The following is a 22,430-nucleotide window of genomic DNA, read 5'->3' on the forward strand; positions in this document are numbered from 1 at the left end:
GATTCTCAGTTGAAGGTCAACAAAGTAAGGAAACATGTCTAGTGATCATTATATTTTCTAATAGGGTCAACATTTTCAAATATAAAGGGAGTGTGAGATTTTTCTGTTTTTTGTCCAGAGCAGGATTTGTTTAAGCCATGTAGAGACAAACTGCAAATGGAAAGCGACATGTAGCTGTCAGGCTGTCATCTGAGTGATGAAAAGGATTTAAGATATTATTTCATTTATTTGTTGTACCATGCCTACTAAAAATCTACTGAAACCAAGACTTAAAGCAAATTTTTTATTTAACTCATAGTGAGATGCGATTTTTTTGATTTCCTTCTGACTGCACCTTTAGTGACATTCTCAAAAACCTCTGCACCCTCATTAACTCAAAATCTGACGGTAAACCAAAATAAAAAGAAAAGTAGTTTGTCTCTTTAGATTTATAATGTTTATCTTCTGTTTTGTCCCACATATTCTATTTGAAGCTCCGTGTACCGGCTGTCGGTGTTGTCCTTCTGGCACAGAGTGCATCACCACCAATGGGGTTGTTGAATGCCTTGACCCCTGTGCCACCTACACTGTACTGAATGATGCCTGGCGTTCAACAGAGAATACAAACAATTTAATCTTGCACTGTGACTATTACATTGACTGGAGTGGTTGGTATCGCTTTTATTTGGGTCAGACCAGCGCTCAGATTCCAGAGAAATGCATAGCAGAAAACAGCTGTGGAGCCTATGGTCCTATGTGGATAACTGAGCCTCATCCAGTCCAGCTTAATGAAATCGCAACTCGCACTGTGTGTAACGCTTGGTCGGGTTCCTGCTGCCTTTTTCCCTCACACACCATCCAGATCAAACGTTGTTATGGATACTATGTCTACAAACTTCAAAGGCCATCTGCATGTTGGGTGGCCTATTGTACAGGTAATATTGTAATAATTTACAAACAATTCAGAATTATCTGTTTTCCTTTTATAACTAGGTAATTTTAATATGTATTTGCACACACAACCCACAATTCACTCATTTCTATAAATTGTAGTTATTTTCTTAACCAAAGCCAATGTGAAACACGTTTTATGTTTGGTAAAACTAAGGCTTTATATTGTAATATATATTGTGTCTGTGTGTGTTAGAACCTCAACCCTTCAGAGTATTGACACAAGATGAGAGCAGCATCACTCTGCAGTGGAACAAGATCAACAACAACAGCAGCAGCAGCTTTATTCTGCAGTTTAACGGCACAGAGATAAACATCACTGCACCAGATGGAGATGGACCAGTGAACTACAAAGTCTCATCTCTCATTGCTGGAACCAGATACACATTCACTCTCTTCACTGTGTTTGAAAATGTGAGAATCAATGCAGAGCAACTGACAGCTGTGACTGGTAAGATATTTTCATTTCCTTTGGTTTTATTTTAAGAAAAATATATTTAGCTTATCATCTATAAAAAATGGTTTGATTTCTCCTCTTTTCTAGTGCTTTTTGTGTATGTACTTGGTACTGAGACAAAACTTATAGACTCCAAATTATGACCAACTTCTTTGTTAGTCATCAGTTCTAACAGAAACTCAGGAACAAATGATTATGTTTCCTCATGAAAAGTTCACTATTTTCCACCAGTACCTGAACAATCAGAGCACTTATTGTTTTTAATTAGTTGTTAAAACCCCCTAACCCCCGGAAAGTACAACAGGAAACAGAACGCAGGCGTTCAGTTGCTTTAGGAGTTTATCATAAATATTCAGTCTTTCCATGCTTTAACAATTCCTTGTGAAATATGAATTATGACTACAAAAATGAGATCCCAGTATAAACAGATTAATCAGGCTTTCTTCTGTTTGGATGACTAAGCTCACCTTCAGAGACAGAAGAGCCAGAGCTTCTCTCCATCAAAAGCAGTTAGCTCTATCATATATTCCCATTGCTCTTTGTTTGTTTGTTTAACTGACCTGGACATGTTTTTTTTTGTAAGCTACAGTTAAGATCCTGGCTATTCATAGATATACAAGAAAACCCAACTGCAAAAGTCTAAACATCTCCTTTTTCTAAAAAATCAGCTCCTCGAAATGCAGAAGGATTTATGAAGTTAGATCAAGGTGACATCAGCATCACTCTGCAGTGGAATAAAATCAACATCAACACCAGCTTTGTTCTCCTGTTTAATGGTGTGGAGACATTCATCAGTGCCCCAGTTGCAGATGGACCAGTAAACTACACAGTCTCATCTCTCTCTCCTGCAACAAACTACACATTCACTCTCTTCTCTGTTCTTGACAACATCAGGAGCAGTGGAGTCAGCATTGCTGCAGCTACTGGTAAGACTTTACGTTTTATTATGAAAAGGAGACCTTTTTAACACCAAAATTTTGTTAGTCGAGTGTGCTGTGGTGGCACAGGGGTTAAACACAACCCACATATGGAAGCCTTATTCCTCGACACGGCTGTCGCAATTTCGATTCCTGGCCTGGCGACCTTTGCCGCATGTCTTCCCCCATCCTAGTGTGTATAAATAACGTTCAGACCGGACAAAAGGCTCCACCTTTTTCGTCTGCGTAAGGTAACACTATCTTTAGAGCAAATGTCCGTTTGTGCCCGTTTTGTCAGACGGGGTACATTTGACAAGCACTGGATATGCGAGGGATGCCTGGGCTCCCAGCACGCCAACCTCGCCCTGACCTCCTGTGCTTTCCTCCTGCTGGAGGAGAGGAGGTAGAGGCTAGACATTTTCAAGACTGGTGCTAGGTAGGACGCCGGGCCCACCGAGTCCGGTCACTGCTTGTGGGGAGATGCTAGCTACGCTGAGCGGGATGCTAACTATGCTGAGCGTGAGTTGGATGATTCCACTGGCAGAGAGGATGACGAAGAGGACGACGGCAGGAGCAGCAGCTAGAAAGCACTGCAGTGGGAGAGAGTGGATGCACAGTCAACCCCAGGCTCCGTATATCAGACTCAACCCCACTCCTAGTTGTGGGCTCGCTCCTCCTTGACCTACCTAGCTTCATCAAAGAGGTGGCTAACACTAAGGGGCTTCCCATCCCCTAACCTTGCCCGCCACATTCGAATGATCTGGCGGGACAGTTTGGCTCCGCCCCGAGTCGCCGTCCAGACCCCATCTGGCCTCAGTCATGTAATGGTTTACATAACTGAGGCAGTGGCTGAGCCTGCGAAGCTGAGGGCGCCTGTCTCCACTTATGTGCCTATCACCAGGGTGGAGGGGTTTACAGAGCAAAGTTTTCCCTCTGTTCCTACTCTGGATCTGGGGCTCGCTGATGTGTTTGGGGCCAGGACATTAGGATTAGCCCAGCGGCCTGTGCCCCCTTCTAAGCTGATCACCAGGTTCTCTGACCAGGCCCACCAGTGCGGCTATCAGATAATGGCTGCCACCAATAATGCCGCTTTGTTGGCATGCGGCATCTCAAATGGGTGGAGGAAGCTGCCTTACCAGTGGAGCTGAAGGGCTCTCTCTGCAAGGCGGCTGATGCATACTCAATCTGTGCGCCACCTCAGCGTTTGTTCCTCATGGACAGCTGCCTGGGCTACTCTGATCCAGAGAACCACCTGGCTCTGCCTCTCGCCATCTATGTCCAAGAAGCTCCAGAAGGACCTGCTGGATGGCCCCATCACCCCTGATGCGCAGTTTGGTGCCAATTTCCAGTCTCTCCTATTGGAGTCTAAGAAGACCCAGGAGGTTTTGGAGTCCGTCCTCCGCCTGATAGGGCCGCAACTGTCCCGCGCACCTCTGGCCGCTGGGGGGACCAACATGGCCGCCGTCAACACCAGAGACTGCAGCCTCTAACCATTCCGCCACCATCCTCCACCTCTCAGCAGTTCTTCCCAGTGCAACAGCCAGTGACCCAGCGTCTCCCCAGAGGACGTCAGCCTGAACCATCCGGGACCGGTAACATTAAAGCGACTTGAAACCATTCCTCCCTGGCACCTCCAGACCCGGGGCCCTATAGCTCTGCGCCTGTTGGGAGGGGTGAGGGCTTAGTGACGCATTCATAGGGTGTCGGATAAACCATACTCATAGTGAATTTGACGGCGAAAGTTTATTATTTGAAAAACAATTTATACTCGGTTGTGATATAGCCATTTTAACTATCGTAAATTGAAATTATCGTGGTACATCGAGAATACTCGGTATGTCCCCCACCCCTACACAGATCATGGATATTGCAGTAAAACAAATTGTAGAAAGGTTTTAGGACAAACAACTTGTAGACCTGAAGTTAATTGACAGTGACTCTTGCTGAAGAAAACTCAACTCTCCACATCTTGTCACTTGGGTAGACTAATAATAATCAAGTGCTTTTAATCACTATTTTTGCTGACATTTTCCACAGAAAAAAACACTTGGAATAAATAAGGAAGATGAATGTAATGCCTGTAATTCAATGCTGTTAAAGTTTAATTGGTTTTATTTCAGGCGCCCTGCTCAGTGTTGCTAGCGCCCAAAGCCATCAGTACTACTTTGTGAACACGTCGCTAACATGGACAGAAGCTCAGAGTGTCTGCAGACGGGACTACACTGATCTGGCCACCATTGAAAGCACAGCTGATGTTAATGATTTTCTAAGTACCAGCTCCAGTTATACAGGTGAGTTTTCAACTTGAAATTTTTCTTTATTAGTGAAAGTTTTATCCTATGTGACTATAAACATGCTTCACTGAAGCTTTTTAATATTGTTTTTTTTTATTATTTAGGCAAGGCATGGATCGGTCTCTATGATGACATAATGAACAGCTGGAAATGGTCCCTAAATGACAGCAGCTTTTATGGTCCTGGAGAATATTCATTTAGGAACTGGGATAATGGCCAACCCGACGACTATCTTGGACAACAGTATTGTGTGAGGTTTTATGGCTCTAGTGTTAACTCACTGGGTCAATGGGATGATGCTGGGTGCATGGTACCAATGGAATTTGTGTGCTATAATGGTAAGTATAATATATATATATATATATATATATATATATATATATATATATATATATATATATATATATATATATATATATAATTTTTTTTTTTAAAGATTATTTTCTTTTAGTTTTCTTATTCTACATTTCATCTATATATTTACAGGTACAGTAGGTGGATCACCATCCTATGTTTTGAGTAGCATTTCACTAAACTGGACAGAAGCTCAGAAATTCTGCCGTGAGAATTATGTTGACCTGGCCAGGTAATAACAAGACTGTATCTTAAAGCAAATACTACATGAATGCATTAATATCTCTATAAAGAGGTATTGTAGCTCTGGTTCATGAATTCTACAGACATTTTCCTCTTTTTTTTTTTTTTTGTACTTTAAGAAGTTGATGTGTTATTCTCAGTAGTGGGAAGTAACAAAGTAGAAGTACTTTGATACTGTACTTAAGTACAATTTTCATGTATCTTTACTTGAGTAGATTTAATAATGGATACTTTCTACTTTTACTCCACTACATTTTACAGTAAGTATCTGTACTATCATTACGTTAGACTTTACATCCAAGTCGCATTGTGCTTTTTACTCTCTCGTTAAAATGTGAAGTTCAGGGACTTAACGTGACGCTGTAAAATCCAGGCAATGACGTGACTTACTTGTGTCTGTTGTCACCCATCGCCTCCCCCTTTCACTCACATGCGGAGCTCTAAGACATGCACAGTTTTTTTATATATATATTTGATCAAACTATCACCATGTTGTGACAGTATAGGATAAGACACATAATCTGTAAAAAGATCTCCAACTCCTTGTGCTGCCATTTTTAATGACTTTATCCTGTCTGGATCAACAACGCACAGGAAAGGTGAGAATGAACCATCAATGTTGCTTCTTGTGTGGGGAGCAGGTTTAGAGTTGGTAAGGGAGGGATTCCAGTCCCCCTTGGTCACTGTTGAACTGTTTATTTGAAAGCTCATGTAAACAAAATAGTCTAAACATTACGACAAAGTACTTAAGATTATAACACGTAATAATCTCCCATACAGTCTTCTTCTTTTCTGACTTCTGTTATTTCTGGTGTTACATAAAAACAACAGCATTTTTAGTTGTTTGAAATGGAAAAGCCAAATAAAGCCATACACATTGATTATCTTTGCACACTGTGTTTAATTTAATTTTATTTTATTTTCCATCCCAGTGTACGAAATCAGACAGAAAATGACATCATCAGAACCCTAATAGGTTCCAGCACTGTTTGGATTGGACTGTATCGGGAAAAGCTGTGGTCTGATGGCAGCGACTCTCTGTTTCGATACTGGGCGGATGGCGAGCCCTTTGATCCCTCTGGTGATCAGTGTGTTGCTGGATCATTTAATGACTCTGGAAGATGGTCGGATGAAAGCTGCAGCCTGAGTTTGCCATTCGTCTGCTACAAACCAAGTAATGCATCTCATTTCTGCTGCTTAAGCGATCATAAATAATCCTTAATTTTACATCAGGAAAAATGATGCCATTCATCTTAAGAGGAAGATTCATGTTATGCAATAGAACAAATAAACTTTAATGAAAGTTTTGCTTTTGTTTAACAAGTAAAATACATTACAAAAAACCCAAACATTAAAATACTTTTTGACACTTATTAATATTCCTGTTACTGATTGTATTGTTTTTATCTTAGTTCCACCAAATGCAGAAGGTTTTACAGCTTCAGCACAGGATGAGAGCAGCATCACTCTGCAGTGGAACAAGATCAACATCAACACCAGCTTTGTTCTCCTGTTTAATGGTGTGGAGACTTTCATCAGTGCCCCAGTTGCAGATGGACCAGTAACCCACACAGTCTCATCTCTCACTCCTGCAACAAACTACACATTCACTCTCTTCTCTGTTCTTGACAACATCAGGAGCAGTGGAGTCAGCATTACTGCAGCTACTGGTAAGACCTTACATTTCATTATGAAAGGAAGACCTTTTTATCACCAACATTTTTTTAAAATGTTAATCACGACCCACATGTGGAGTTCTTAGTCCTCAACGTGGCTGTCACAGGTTCGATTCCCGGCCTGGTGACCTTTGCTGTATCTCTTCCCCCTTCTCTCATTATCCACTTTCCTGTCAATTCACTGTCAAATAAAGGCCACTAGAGGCAATAAAACCTTAAAAAAATAAAATAAAACTTCTGTTAGTCTGCAATCTGTTGGTTGGTCATTGAACAAGACCATCTGCTTTATAAAACTGTAAAAGACTCAGCTGCACAGTGGTCAAGCACAGGACTAGTATATTGTCTCAGTCGTCAACACGACTGTCACAGATTTGAGTCCCAGTGTCATGAATTGCGGTATGAGGTGGTGAGGAAGACACTGATGACCCAGGCTGAAATGATGAAGGTAGTGTTCATTTTAATCAGAAGAAGAAAAATTAAAATCTTAAGACTCGTTTTATTCTCTCTTTTGCCCGGATACCTTGATGTCGTCATTGTATCAGTTGAACCATAAAGACAAAGACAAACGTTTTCCCAAGTCCAATCATAACATTTATTAGACAAACAACTAATGAAACTGACAAAACTCAATAAAATCACAGACCAGCATCCAATTCAATATTTACCTCACACCACAGACATCCACACACCAAGACAAACTTACGGGGAACCATTTCACTGACGCACCGTTCCCCAGAGACAGCATCACGGGTAACCTGGAGCGATCAGAAGTTAAGGTTCTGGGTCCTATGCTTTTAAAGGGAGGCCATGTTTCCCTCCTCTGCTGTATTCTAATTAGGGGACTGTCCTTAGCTAAGTTCATTTAAATCTAGTTGACTAGGTTCCAGTAAAAACCAGTTTTTAAGACCAAAGAAGTGTTATTTTCTTTTGAATGGAGACATATGTTTTTATGGCCCTGTCCCGAGAGGAAGCTCTACTCTGTTGGCAGGACCAGATTGTTTTACACCAACTGTTAAATCTTATCAAAGTGGTCAAAAGGTTAAACTCACACACAGAGCCACTACCCCTGTGAATGCCTGCTCAGTCCACAGAGAGACTAGCTGTGTTTTAAATTATAGAGAACTACAAGCTAAGTTATTTTAATTCAACTTAGTGTAATATGTTTCAATAGAAATATCCTACATAAGAGATTACGCTAATTGAACCATGGATATAATTTGGAGCGAATTTTCTAATATATAACACTATTAATGTTGTCTAATATTGAACATATGGTTAAATTTTACAACTGGCATATTATACATTTATTTTATTAACAGTAGATTTAATGATGACAAAAAACATACAGAGTCCAAAATCCAGGCAGCACAGAGAAGAGTGGAAGGTTAAACCTTACAAAGTGGTAGCAACTGGAAAATAATAATGGACAAAGCAACTCGGCAGCCAGACTGACAAAACGGTAGACAGAATACCACCAGGACCCGACAAAGACACAGAAACACAGGTGACATCAAGTACACAGAGGGTAATCGGATTGAGACAAAGCTGGGAACAATCAAGGGGTAGACAGGACAACACGGAGACTCAAAAGACACAGAAACCTAAAATAAACACACAGAAAAACCAAATCCTTATACCTGGTTTCTTGACCATTGCTGCATGTCCTCCTCTTCTCTCATAACCCTGTTTTCTTTTTGAAGACTGTTAAAGCCTTAAGAAATGACTCAGAAATCTTCTATGTAGCAACTAATTAAAAAGTCTAATTTGAAGCACAGCAAAGTAAGAAAACATGTTTAGTGGTCATTAAATTTCCTAATAGAATCAACATTTTCAAACACAAATGGAGTGTGAGATTTTTCTGTTCTTTGTCCTGAGAAAGACCTATTTAGTCCATGTAGAGACTATAGGAAAGCAGCATGTAGCTGTCAGGCTAGCACAGGTAGTCTGACTGATGAAAAGCGATTAATGCCTTTTTGAAAATATGCTAAAACCAGGACTGAAAGCTAAAGTTTATTTAACTCGTAGGGGGTGATTAATTTTTTTTATGATTTCCTCTGACTGTAGGCATGATATTCTCACTAAAGGTGCAGGAAAACCTCTTCTCCCTCATTAACTCAAAATCTGGCAATAAATTGAAATAAAACAAAGGTATTTTGTGTCTTTACTTATAATGTTTATCTTCTGTTTTGTCCCACATATTCTATTTGAAGCTCCTTGTCCCAGCTGTCAGTGTTGTCCTTCTGGCACAGAGTGCATCACCACCAATGGAGTTGTTGAATGCCTTGACCCCTGTGCCACCTACACTGTACTGAACGATGCCTGGCGTTCAACAGAGAATACAGACTTTTCAGCTTTACACTGTGACCGAAACATTGCCTGGAGTGGTTGGTATCGCTTTTATTTGGGTCAGACCAGCGCTCAGATTCCAGAGAAATGCATAGCAGAAAGAAGATGTGGAACCGTTGCTCCTTTGTGGATAAATGGGACTCATCCAGTCCAGCTTAATGAAATCGTAACTCGCACTGTGTGTAACGCTTGGGTGGATTCCTGCTGCCTTTTTCCCACACACACCATCCAGATCAAACGTTGTTATGGATACTATGTCTACAAACTTCAACAGCCGTCTGTATGTTGGACGGCATATTGTACAGGTAATATTGTAATAATTTACAAAGAATTCAGAATTATCTGTTTTTCCTGGTGACACTTTGTTTGAAGGGGGGTGAATAAGACTGACATGACACCTGTCATAAACATGAATAAGTCTTCATGAATATTTATGACTGTTGTCATAAAGCGTCATTAGGTAAATTACGACACTTTTAATACAAAGTTGACATTATTCAAAATGTCTATGACAACTTGACATTAACCAATAAATCATTACTGTTATAAATTTGTTATAAAAGTATTACTGATTGCACTTTAAAAAGCACTTTATGTTATTAAAGGTAAAGTTTAAACAGTAATGGTTTATTGGTTAATGTCAAGTTGTCATAACAAAGACATTTTGAATAATGTCAATGTTGTATTAAAACTGTCGTAATTTACCAAATTACACTTTATGACAACAGTCATAAATATTAATGAAGGCCTATTCATGTTCATGACAGGTGTTATGTCATTTTTATGACGGGTGTTATGTCATGTTTATGAAAGTGTCATGACAGTCTTATTAACCCCCCTTCAAATAAAGTGTTACCGTTTTCCTTTTACAACTAGGTAATTTCAATATGTATTTGCACACATAACCCGCTATTCACTCATTTTTATAAATTGTAGTTATTTCCTTAAACAAAGCCAATGTGAAACATAAGTTTTATGTTTGGTAAAACTAATGCTTTATATTGTAATATTGGGTCTGTGTGTCTTAGAACCTCAACCATTCAGCGTATTGACACAAAATGAGTCCAGCATCACTCTGCAGTGGAACAAGATCAACAACAGCATCAGTTTTGTTCTCCAGTTTAACGGCGGAGAGATAAACATCACTGCACCAGATGGAGATGCAACAGTAATTTACACAGTCTCATCTCTCATTGTTGGAACCAGATACACATTCACTCTCTTCTCTGTGTTTGAAAATGTGAGATTCAGTGCAGAGCAACTGCCAGCTGTCACAGGTAAGATATTTTCATTTCCTTTGGTATTATTTTAAGAAAAATACATTTAGCTTATCATCTCTGAAAGACTACACTATAAAAAATGGTTTGAATTCTTCTCTCTTTTAGTGCTTTTTGTGTATGTACTTGGTACTGAGACAAAACTTATAGACTCCAAACTGACCAACTTCTCTGTTAGTCATCAGCTCTAACAGAAACTCAGGAGCAAATGTTTGTTTTCATCAGTACCTGAACAATCAGAGCACTTCTTGTTTTCAGTTAGTACCTAAAACCCCTTAACTCCCAGAAAATACAACGGGAAACAGAATTCAGGTGTTCAGCTACTTAAGGAGTTTATCATAAAAATTCAGTCTTTCCAAGTTTTAACCATTCCCTGTGAAATATGAACTATGACTACAAAAATTAGATCCCAGTATAAACAGATTAATCAGTTTTGACTAAGCTCACCTTTACATACAGGACAGTGTAAAGGACTGCTTTTGGTGCTTCTCTGCACCAAAAGCAGTCGGCTTATGGGTTCAGATTCTGATTAGTTTGTCTCCTGTGTCACTATGTTTAGTTGACCTGAATGATGTTGATATCTGGACAGATTATATAGATGTTTGGAAGCAACATGATGTAGTTTTGTAAAGTGGAAAGATGCAACGATGTTTAAAATGTAAATGACACAGATGATCTATCATATATTCCTCTTGCTCTTTGTTTGTTTAATTAACCTGGACATGTTTTTTTGTAAGCTACAGCTAAGATCCTGGCTACTCAAAGATATGCAAACCCAACTGCCAAAATCTGAACATCTCCTTTTTTTAAAAATCAGCTCCTCGAAACACAGAAGGATTTATAAAGTTAGATCAAGATGAGAGCAGCATCACTCTGCAGTGGAATAAGATCAACAACAGCACCAGCTTTGTTCTCCAGTATGACGGCGTCGAGACATTCATCAGTTCACCAGATGGAGATGGACCAGTGAACTACACAGTATCATCTCTCACTGCTGGAACCAGATACACATTCACTCTCTACTCTGTGTTTGAGAACGTCAGAAGCAGTGGAGTCAGCATTGCTGTGGTCACTGGTAAGATATAATTGTAATATGTTAAACTTTAACTTTCAACTTTTCATCTCTTGTACATTACTCCTGCTTGTGTTGAGATAAAAAAAAAGCTCTACTGATAAATTGGTATTTAAAGAGTTGCAGGCAGTTTGGTAAATAGCAAAAATCACGTAGTAAATACAGAGCTATGGAACATCTTCTCTTGAGTGGACAAGCATATCAGGAGTTTTTATTCATACAATTTATATGTACTGTACTTACCTTTGCAAATTGTATTTAATTTCAGATTAATAATAATCTTTACAATTCTGCTGCAGGACATATTTGTTTATTTTAATAAGTTCTAATTTTAATAAGTTAATTTTAGTCATTTTTGACATTAGATTAGAAGTTATGAAATGGCACAAATATTTTTTGCCTTATTTTCCCTGCTGTTTTCATTCCCTCAGTTCCTTCAAATGCACAAAACTTCCGACCATCGTCAGAAGATGAGAGCAGCATCACTCTGCAGTGGAATAAAATCAACGACATCACCAGCTTTGTTCTCCAGTTTAATGGGTCAGAGACATTCATCAGTTCACCAGATGGAGATGGACCAGTGAACTACACAGTTTCATCTCTCACTGCTGGAACCAGATACACATTCACTCTAATTTCTGTGGTTGAAAATTTGACCAGCAGTGGAATCAGCATTGCAGCAGCTACTGGTAAAATAAATGAAACAATGCTTGATTACTAGGAGTAGTTTATATTTTCCGAATAAACCTTTTTAAAACGTGCTAGATCCTAGATTCAAAGGTGCACATTGAGCTTGTTGTTTCATCATCCTCATATATTGTTTTTAAATGCTACCTTTTTCAGTATAAAGGTTCGGAAGAAACAAATTGACGTGTCTTAACTCTTTTGTCTCAGCACCTGAAAATGCAGAAGGATTGTCAGTGTCAGATCAGGATGAGAGCAGCATCACTCTGCAGTGGAACAAAATCAACAACAGCACCAGCTTTGTTCTCCAGTTTAACGGCATACAGACATTCATCAGTTCACCAGATGGAGATGGACCAGTAACTCACACAGTCTCTTTTCTCACTGCTGGAACCAGATACACATTCACTCTCTACTCTGTGTTTGAGAACGTCAGAAGCAGTGGAGTACAACTTACTGCTGTCACTGGTAAGAATATAAAGTACATTAATTTATTCACAACCAAGGCAAACAAGTTTTCGGGTTGAACCATCAATGATCCAAACCTGAAAACGTCACACTTAAAAATAAATCCAAACCTCAAATTAATGGAAAAACATACTTTACCCTGAGATAAATCAAATATTTGGATTTTTTCTACAAGATTTATCCAGTCAGTATTAACTGAAAGTATTAATGGTGTAAGTTTGACAACTGTGCTGAAACAAAACCTCAGACTATGTTTATTGTCTTCCATTAATGATGAAAGGTATGATGTTTTTGATTGGCGAAACAACAACAGTAATCTATTTTTTCAGATTAAGTAGGACATTTGTAGATGCATAGAATGACATTTTCTCTCCAAGTTCCAAGAGATGTGCATTAAAATATGCAGCTTTGAATTAAATCATGGTACCAAGCTGATGTGGATAAATGCCTTATTTCTTATGGACACAAGGGCTAAGGTATGAAAACACTAGTGGGGCGTCTTACTTTTTATGGGACTACATTGTCTAATGCAGGGGTGGGCAACTCCAGGCCTCGAGGGCCGGTCTCCTGCAACTTTTAGATGTGTCTCTACTTCAACACACCTGAGTCAAATAATGAAGTCATTAGCAGGACTCTGGAGAACTTGACTGCACTGAGGAGGTGATTCAGTTATTGGATCCAGGTGTGTTGGGCCAAGGAGACATCGAAGAGTTGCAGGACACCGGCCCTCGAGGACCAGGATTGCCCACCCCTGGTCTAATGCCACATGCAATGAGGAAGTAACATATGAGCCAGAACATTAATTTGTTCAAGGGTAAAAATAATTCATTTGAACCTTCTTCAGTGACTTTTTGAGATAGAAGAAATTAAAAATGGCTGACCTTTGCTGGATGTCTTCCTCTTTTCTCATTACCCACTTTCCAGTCTGATCATTCTCAAATAAAGGCCACTAAAGTCAATGAAACCTTAAATTTTTTTTATCAAACTATCTTCACTCAGACAGCAAATCTCAAAATCAACTGATATTGCCGGGATTGGGTTTTTTTCCTCTGTGTTTCTTTAGTTTGCTGTGTTCTGTGGAGTCTCTGTGTTGTCCTGTCTGACCCCGATTGTTCCCAGGTGTGTCTCGTTCTGTGATTACCTGTGTATTTAATACCACCCGTGTCTCTGTGTCTTTGTTGGGTCCTTGTCTAACGTTGTTGTATTATGTCACTTAGTCGTCACAGTCGAACCGTCGTTTCCTGTCCTGTGTCGGCATCAGCATCAGCGTATCTCTTGTCTCAGTCATGTTTATGATCAGTTGCTACCAATGACTAGCATTAGCTTCACTGTGTTGCCTGTGCTTTGGACCGTTTGAGCTATTTTTTTGTCATTAAAGTCATCATTCATCTTCGACCTGGGTCCGCCAGCGTCTTCCTCACCACCATACACCGCAACATCGTGACAGATATTTTAACTAACTCAAACCTTTTGTTTTACTTTGGCTTCTTATATTAGAATTTTATTGCTAAAATATTGCTGCTTGATTTGGATTTGTTCCCAGTAGAATTATTTGGCTTAAGGTTATGAGAAGCATATCTTAACCATCACAATATTGTTTGTACATTTTATCTTTTGGACAATAAAGACTTTGAAGATATGAAGTTATATAAATTTTTCCTCTTTTGTTTCAGTTCCAGCAAACGCAGAGGGCTTCAGAGCATCAGAACAAGATGAGACCAGCATCACTCTGCGATGGAATAAAGTCGGCATCAACACCAGCTTTGTTCTGCAGTTTAACGGCACAGAGACAAACATCAGAGCACCAGATGGAGACGGACCAGTGAAACACACAGTCTCATCTCTGACCGCTCGTACAAACTACACATTCACCCTGTTCTCTGTGTTTGAAAATGCCAGAAGCAGTGGAGTCAGCATACTTGCAGCTACTGGTAAGATACGTAAATCTGTTGCATACTTCATGGTGTGCATCAAGTTAAATTATTTTTCACATAAACTCAAAGTTTCAGTTTAATGGCTTGAATTTAACTGGAATCCTTTGTGAATTATCTTTGAATATATGAAAGATAATCCAAAAAGAAGATATTTATAATGTCGTAATGTTGTTGTTTGATTTTAGGTGTATTGTGGATAAGTTAATTTTGAAATTACAAAAAATGAATGATAGAAAATTAAATGAACCCAATATGTTTTTTTTTTCCATGTCAACAAAACTTCATTGACCAACAAACAGGTCCAAGTGAGTAAATAACATTGTTTTTCTTTTTTTTTTCTATTTGGATAATTACTTTTGTATTATATGAAAATGTAGACATTTCAAATATTTATATTTTATTTAAAAACAGTTATTGCATTGTTCTTTAATAATCTGCAAGTTAATAGATTTATCTTATTTTCATGAATTATAAATGTCTAAATTTTGTTATCAACAGATTATGTTTTGGGATTGAATTTGAAGTTGGAGCTTCTTGGAGAAATGTCAGAATCAGAGATGGAAGATGCTTTGATAGAGGTGAGCTAATATCTATTTAGATTTTATTTTATGTCTATTTGTGTCTATTTTAACCTTTGACTCATATGTGTGTTTTTCAATCCAGCTCTTCAGAGAATATAATCTGCCACCACAGTTTACTCTGAAAATCCTTTCTTCCAAACCTTCTGGATAATTCATCTGTAATGTTGTTTCCTTTCTCTGAGATAACGTGGTTTATTTTATGTACTAATTTCAATTGTAATGTTTTCCAGAATTGACTTTCTTTTGCGTAATATTTTAATCTCTTTTTGTTAAGAACTGAGCTAAGGTTTTCTTGTATTTGCATGAATCATATGTGTGCATTCTTCTATTTTTTGCCTCTAAATAAAGTTTTGGAGGTCTATAAATTGTTTACTTGTATTGAAAAAATTTGTTTTTGGAGGAAATATTGAAATTTAGATGCAGAAGCTTGGAAAAATAATAAACCTACGTGTGTGATGGTATACACACACAGGATGTCAAGCAAAACAAAGCTAAAGCATAAAAATGTAAAACTTATGTCAATGTGACTCCATGTTGCTTCTCTGGTCATTAAACTTTTAAATACAGATTTATAACCATATAAATACAATAAGTCTTCACGGTAATGGGGAAAAGCAGATGTTGTAAATAGGTATTGGGAAGAATGAACTTGAATATATGAATCAACTGGATGTATTTAGATAAAAATACTATAAAAATGTTCTTTTCTCAACCTTTTTAAAAATATAATCTGGGCCAGGTTGGATTAGGGGTCATTTCTACTGTCCCTTACTACCTTAGATCAACAATCCAGAGAAACCCCTCGGGACCACTTATTCTTAAACGTGGGGAACAAATATTTTACAGCCATAAATAGGAAATATTTAAGTTATTTGAATGATGGCTTGTTTTTTAATTTATCATTTTCAGTTAAGATTGATATTTGTTCAGGCCATTTTTATTGTGAAATTTAGTTTTATTTTGAAAGGAGTACTTCCTGTCGGGCCATATATTGTATTAGGAAAACTTGACAGATTGCTTAGACATGGCTCAAAACAGGTTTTGACATTTTTATACAGATAAATACAGTGTCTAGGGAATGACAGATATTGGATTTGTTGCCATTAAAAATATAGCTTTTTTATTTTTTTTACTTTTATTGCTTTTTCCTTTGGTTTGTTTTGTTTGTATTTCTTTCTAATTCATGTAAAGCACCTTGAATTGCCTTGTTGCTGAAAATGTGCTGTTTAAATAAAACTAGAAAATTCCTGCAGAAATTTTAAGGGGCCTGCCAACTGTGCCTATCACTTTAAACCCAACGTTTCAAATTTGCCACAAAAAACAGATATATGCAGGTCTGACATACTGAAACCACCAGTAGCACACAGTAACTTTAAATATTGTCAGATATCTCATGATAATATGAGTCACCATTGAAATTCAAGGTATAAACCCCAAGTCAGTGAAATTCAATCCGAGACCGACGACTATAAGCTTCGCACATGTGGTTCTCACTCATGGTCCAAAATAAAAAAAACATGAAGAAAGTTGGTAATAGTTCATTTCTAAAAAACAATTTCAATTTTCATAGTAAAGATTTTAATGTACACTCAAAAATTCAGACAAGTATTAATTTTATGTAAGCAAAACATGAATAGTCACAGGAAATATGTATTCTTCCCACAATACATTGTGAGATCTGATTCAGCAGCTGTGGGAATACTCACTGCCTCTGTCTGGGGCCCGTTGCTATGGTAATTAATGATCTGCACCTGGGCTGGCTCTCTCTGTGAGACAAGATTCAGGTTTCTATACTTGTGAGACACCCAGCGTAGGTCTCCAGGACTCTGACAAAAAACCATAAGCCCTAGGAAAATTTGGAAAATATTTTACAGGAGCAGGCATGTGTATCTATGTCATGACCAACTTTGAGATCAATAGGCCGCTATTTGTGCCTGTGAGGGGGAGTTAAACAGAGTTTTGGAGTCAGACCTCCACTGTGCTGTGTGTGTGTTTCAGAGAGAAATCTTAGTGATGCTGTGAGTTCCTCAGATTAAAGTTTTTTTCATTTTTCTCAATTTATGTCGTCATTTTTACACAGAATCCCAATAAAAATAATAGCTCCCTTCTCGGCATCGAGCTGCACGATTTGATACCACTTTTGTGGGGGTACACGCAGCGGTACGAGCCGCATTAACTGTAATGGAAGAAAAATAAAGATATAAAGAGACATTCTATTGGGTGTAGAACAATAGGTGCCTGCCATGCAATGCATGGAGGCAGTGTCTGACCTGCTTTGCAGGTCAGTCACTGCTCTCCCTATGCATTGCTATGGCATGCCCCAATTACCCAGCTCGCAAGTGAAAGTCAAATGTTTGACATTTGAACATTTGAATGTCAAATTTGAATGTTGGCTGAATCTTTACTCCAAACATTCACTCACTATGGAGAAACTTTATTTCCTGGAATTTTATATAATCAGCTTTAATATCTTTTAAACATTTATGGTGGTTAATATTTTTGACAAAAATTGATTGGGAAAGTCCCTGCATGGGGAAAGTGCAGGGAAACTAACATGCAGTCAGAAAAAACATTGGAATAACACAGGCATGATGATGGCGGATGGTGGAATTAACAATGAAAATGTTTAGGATGTTTGTGATAAGAAAAATAATTATGAATTGAAATTGAAAATATTCATAGAACTTGCATATTAACGCATATTTAGCATCAACATCACAGTGTTTGCAGTCAGAGAGAGAATGAGCTCTTAAGTTGATGCAGTGGATCATTTCTATGGATCGGTCTGCATCTGATGGCAGCACCTCTTTATTTTGGAATTGAGTGGATGGTCAGCCAGGCCACGGCGATAAAGTGTTTAGAGTCATACTTTGTGAATCTAGAAAATGGCACGGTGCAAACTGTGTTACTTGTTCATCTGTTACTAACCAAGTGATGTATCCAGATCAAGTTTGAGCTGCAAGTCACGTTTTAACTGAGAATGTTTTTCTAGCTCAGTTGCAGACATCTCTGTCTCTGACTGACGTCACTAAAGACTAAATAAATGTGAGACTGAACAATCAGTTATTTCCCAAAGTAATTAAAATAATGAAATTTATTCCTCAAGCTTAGTTGTCTTTTTTCCTCAGTTCTACCCAATGCAAGAGGTTTCAAACCATCAAGAGCAGATGAGAGCAGCATCTCTGCAGTGGAATAAAATCAACACCAGCTTTGTTCTCCAGTTTAACGGCACAGACACAAACATCAGAGCACCAGATGGAGATGGACCAGTGAACTACACAGTCTCTTCTCTCTCCCTTGGAACCAAATACACATTCAGTCTCTTCTCTGTAACCTACAGCAATGAAGTTGAGTTTACAGTGTCTACTTTTGAGATGTTTCAGTTTATCATTGCCACACCTACTTTAACAAAAGATTAACCGTAATCTTCTGTGGCTGTGACCAAGCTGAGAATGACATCTTGTTAAGTTTACCTTAAATAACTGCAAGCATCAACTTACTGTCTCTACTTTAATCATTTGACAACTACTGAGCTCTAATTTCTGCATTGGACATTTTGATTTTGCATATCAGATAAATGCCAGTTGTAGCAAAAAGAGCACAGCTGAGTTTTATGAGAAAAATATGGTAACTTTGTCAGGTCTGTCCTGTCTGACTGACTGAGAACGCTTTTTAGAAACACAAAGACCTTCATTCATCTCCTCTGGGTCTTCTTCCATTTTAGTCCTGGAACTGTTGCTACCTACACACGACTTTCTCAGGATAAAGATTTACTCATGATAAGGACTGAAATAATTACACTTAAAATAAAACGGAAAGACTTGAAAAATCTTCTATATAATTATTGATCTCAGTCTTCCTATCAATTGTTTTGAATGAAACGAAATAAGTTTTTTGATGTCAGTTTTATTTTAATCTGAGAAAAAAGTGATATGAATTAAGAGTCTTTTAAACCACCAGAACTATCGCTAAAAAGAGTTTTGTCGCGGTTTGAAATCTGATTGTTAGCTCGCTTATAGCTCGTTTATTTCTCCAAGGGAAGATTGACTGACAAGATTAATCAGCTTTTGTCTAACCTGGTGTTCTCTCTCAAACTGGCAATTGCTGGTTACATAGGTCTTTTGGATTTTTTTGGTTATTCCCGAGTATTGACCTGAGAGCAGTTTGATCATGAAACTCTTGGAGAAAGTTACTTAACAAAGCTAAAATCTGAGCTGAATGGAGAAAATCCTGCTCAATCTTTCACAACTTGGGAAAGTAGGACGTGTGATTCAAATAAAGAGTTATAGCACATTAATCTGGCAGGGTGTTTAGTACTGGGCCTGATCCAGTTGTACAAGTTATTGTGATGGGTTTGAACTGGTCTCTTACTGGAAATGCTGCCTTACTGCCTTTCAGAGCATCCATGTCGACTTCAACCACAACCTCAGTTCATGTTGTAGTTCAGTAATTACAATATTTTAGACCTGTATCAGCTCCTGTCATTGCTGTTTGCAGGACAATGCCATGATTATTTTGGTGAATATAGATTCAGTGCTTATTTGCCACAAAGAATAAAAATGGCATAAAGAAACAAATCAATTTGGAAAGTGTAAAACTATAGTGCCACAAGATGAGACCAGAATCTATGTGTAGAGGAATAAAGTCAACAACAACTCTGAGTTTATTCTCCAGTTTAAATAGATAAATTCATTGATGCTCCTTGTGGAGATGGATCAGTAACTTACAGCCTTACTGCTGGCATTGAGTCATAGGCTTTCTTGTAATCAATCCAAGCGGTGCACAGGTTGGTGTGTCGGGTTTTGCAGTCGAGCCCAAGACTGGCAAAACCCGAGCCAGTCTGCTCTGTTGTTATTACCCTGCCATTGAGAGTACACTTTAGCTGGTTGGGTGGAGAAGAGCCGGTTAATCCTCCTGGCTTCATTCTCTCTTGTGTATCTCTTTAGGCGGCTGGCCAAGGCTTGGAGCCTTTGTTTGGCAGTTTCGAGTGCTTCAGGTATGGGCATCTGGCTGTACTTCTTAGGTACTGGTCTTTTCATTGCACCTCTTTGGAGCTCTGACAGTTGGCTCACTTCCCTCCTTGTTATCTTGATCTTAGCCTCTAACCGTCTTTTCCATGATGGATATTGGTCTCATATATATATATATATATATATATATATATATATATATATATATATATATATATATATATATATATATATATATATATATATATATATATATATATATAAGGAAAGCCGTTGTGGTGGATGTAGCAATACCAAGTGACTACAACATCAGGAAAAAGGAGCATGAGAAACTGGAGAAATACCAGGGCCTCAGAGAGGAACTGGAGAAGGCCTGGAAGGTGAAGACCACAGTGGTGTCTGTGGTCATCGGGGCCCTCGGGGCAGTCACCCCCAAACTGGAGCAGTGGCTCAAACAGATCCCAGGAACAACATCAGACATCTCAGTCCAGAAATGTGCAGTTCTAGGCACAGCCAAGATACTGGAGGAGAACCCTCAAGCTCCCAGGCCTCTGGTAGAGGACCCGAGCTCAGAGGATGAAAGAGACCACCCGCGGAGGGTGAGAAGGGAATTTTTTTATATATATATATATATATATATATATATATATATATATATATATATATATATAATCAATACATATTGTAACAATCTGTGTTAGAACCTCAACCCTTTAGTGTATCAACACAAAATGAGAGCAGCATCACTCTGCAGTGGAATAAAATCAACAACAACATCAGCTTTGTTCTCCAGTTTAACGGCACAGAAACAAACTTCAATGCACCAGATGGAGACGGACCAGTGATGCACACAGTTTCATCTCTCACTGCTGGAACCAGATACACATTCACTCTCTTCTCTGTGTTTGAGGGCGTCAGAAGCAGTGGAGTACAACTTACTGCTGTCACTGGTAGGATATTTCACTGCATCCTTGTAACTTTTCACATGATAATTTCTTCCTTAGGTATCATTTTGATGAGAAAGCTCAATTAGCTTGTCATTTTTGAAAACATACAGACCATAATAAAAAAAGTTTTATAAACACTGTTTATGTAGCTATGTTTGCAGGTTGCTGTTGAGATCAAAACAAACTGAAAACTACATTTCCAACAGAATCATGACTAATTACTCCTGCATCATCATTAGCTCATTATTTTTTCACCAATCCCCTGAACAATCAGAACATGCTACTTGTTCCATGAGAAGTTAAGAGTAAATTTTCAGTATGTTTTTCAGTATGTTTGAGTCATTTGAATGAGGTACAAATGGGAGAAAACCCTGGGAAAGACTTGAAGATATCTAAAAGGGCTATATAGATGGTTGGAAACATAAAGCAACATGATGTAGTTTTGTGAAGTGAAAAGATGAATGATCAGTTTAAAACTTAAATGGCAGAATAAACCTATCATTAATTCCCTTTGATTGACCTGGGCATTTCTTTCTGTAAGCAACAATTAAGATACTGGCAACTCAAAGATATGCAAGAAAACCCAAATCCAAAAATCTAATCTGTGCTACTTCAGAGTATCTCCTTTTTCTTTATCAGCTCCTCAAAATGCAGAAGGATTTAGAAAGTCTGGACAATACAAGAGCAGCATCACTCTGCAGTGGAATAAAATCAACAACAACATCAACTTTGTTCTCCAGTTTAATGGATCAGAGACAAACATCAGAGCACCAGATGAAGATGGACCAGTGAATCACACAGTTTCATCCCTCACTGCTGGAACCAGATACACATTCACTCTCTTCTCTGTGTTTGAGAAAGTCAGAAGCAGTGGAGTACAACTTGTAGCTTTCCTTGGTGAGATAATTCACTTCTTTATAATGTATAAATGGATACAAACTGAGTATTGATAACCAAATATTTAAGAGTCAAAAGGCCAGTGAGATATTAAAACTATAAACCAAAATTATCATTATACTTCTGGCAAGTTTAGATTTCAAATTATTTTCATTGTACCAAGATGTTTGTTTTTGATTGTATGTAGCATAAAAGTTGAATCAATTTTCACATAAACAATTTAGATGTTTTTTAAATTATTATTTAAAAAATAGTATGTTGAATATTTATTTTCTCCTCAATGGTCAATGGACAAGCTTTTTATTACAGAAATGTCCTCAGACTGCTAGGAGGCAGATTTTCACAGGAAGTACTTTTCACTTAAAAACTGTTGATTATAATTA

The 22,430-nt window shown here is 38.1% G+C and overlaps 1 protein-coding gene across 1 annotated transcript in view; it reads left to right on the top strand.

Annotated features, from left to right (window-relative positions):
- LOC106905958 (uncharacterized) overlaps nt 1-16,489 on the top strand; it is a 56,293-nt gene extending 39,804 nt beyond the window's left edge. Inside the window, exons 7-21 of the mRNA XM_088015499.1 lie at nt 474-914; nt 1,127-1,381; nt 2,056-2,313; nt 4,425-4,595; nt 4,703-4,936; nt 5,085-5,184; nt 6,128-6,369; nt 6,608-6,865; nt 9,082-9,522; nt 10,246-10,494; nt 11,312-11,569; nt 11,998-12,255; nt 12,461-12,718; nt 14,392-15,230; nt 15,316-16,489. Coding sequence (XP_087871625.1) covers nt 474-914; nt 1,127-1,381; nt 2,056-2,313; nt 4,425-4,595; nt 4,703-4,936; nt 5,085-5,184; nt 6,128-6,369; nt 6,608-6,865; nt 9,082-9,522; nt 10,246-10,494; nt 11,312-11,569; nt 11,998-12,255; nt 12,461-12,718; nt 14,392-14,732 — 3,764 coding nt within the window. The 3' untranslated portion in view covers nt 14,733-15,230; nt 15,316-16,489. The remainder of the gene's footprint in view (nt 1-473; nt 915-1,126; nt 1,382-2,055; nt 2,314-4,424; nt 4,596-4,702; nt 4,937-5,084; nt 5,185-6,127; nt 6,370-6,607; nt 6,866-9,081; nt 9,523-10,245; nt 10,495-11,311; nt 11,570-11,997; nt 12,256-12,460; nt 12,719-14,391; nt 15,231-15,315) is intronic.
- The last annotated feature ends 5,941 nt before the right edge of the window (nt 16,490-22,430 follow it).

The sequence above is a fragment of the Poecilia mexicana genome, unplaced genomic scaffold, assembly GCF_051168715.1.
Source record: "Poecilia mexicana isolate PSO_F unplaced genomic scaffold, ASM5116871v1 scaffold_18, whole genome shotgun sequence".
Taxonomy (NCBI): domain Eukaryota; kingdom Metazoa; phylum Chordata; class Actinopteri; order Cyprinodontiformes; family Poeciliidae; genus Poecilia; species Poecilia mexicana.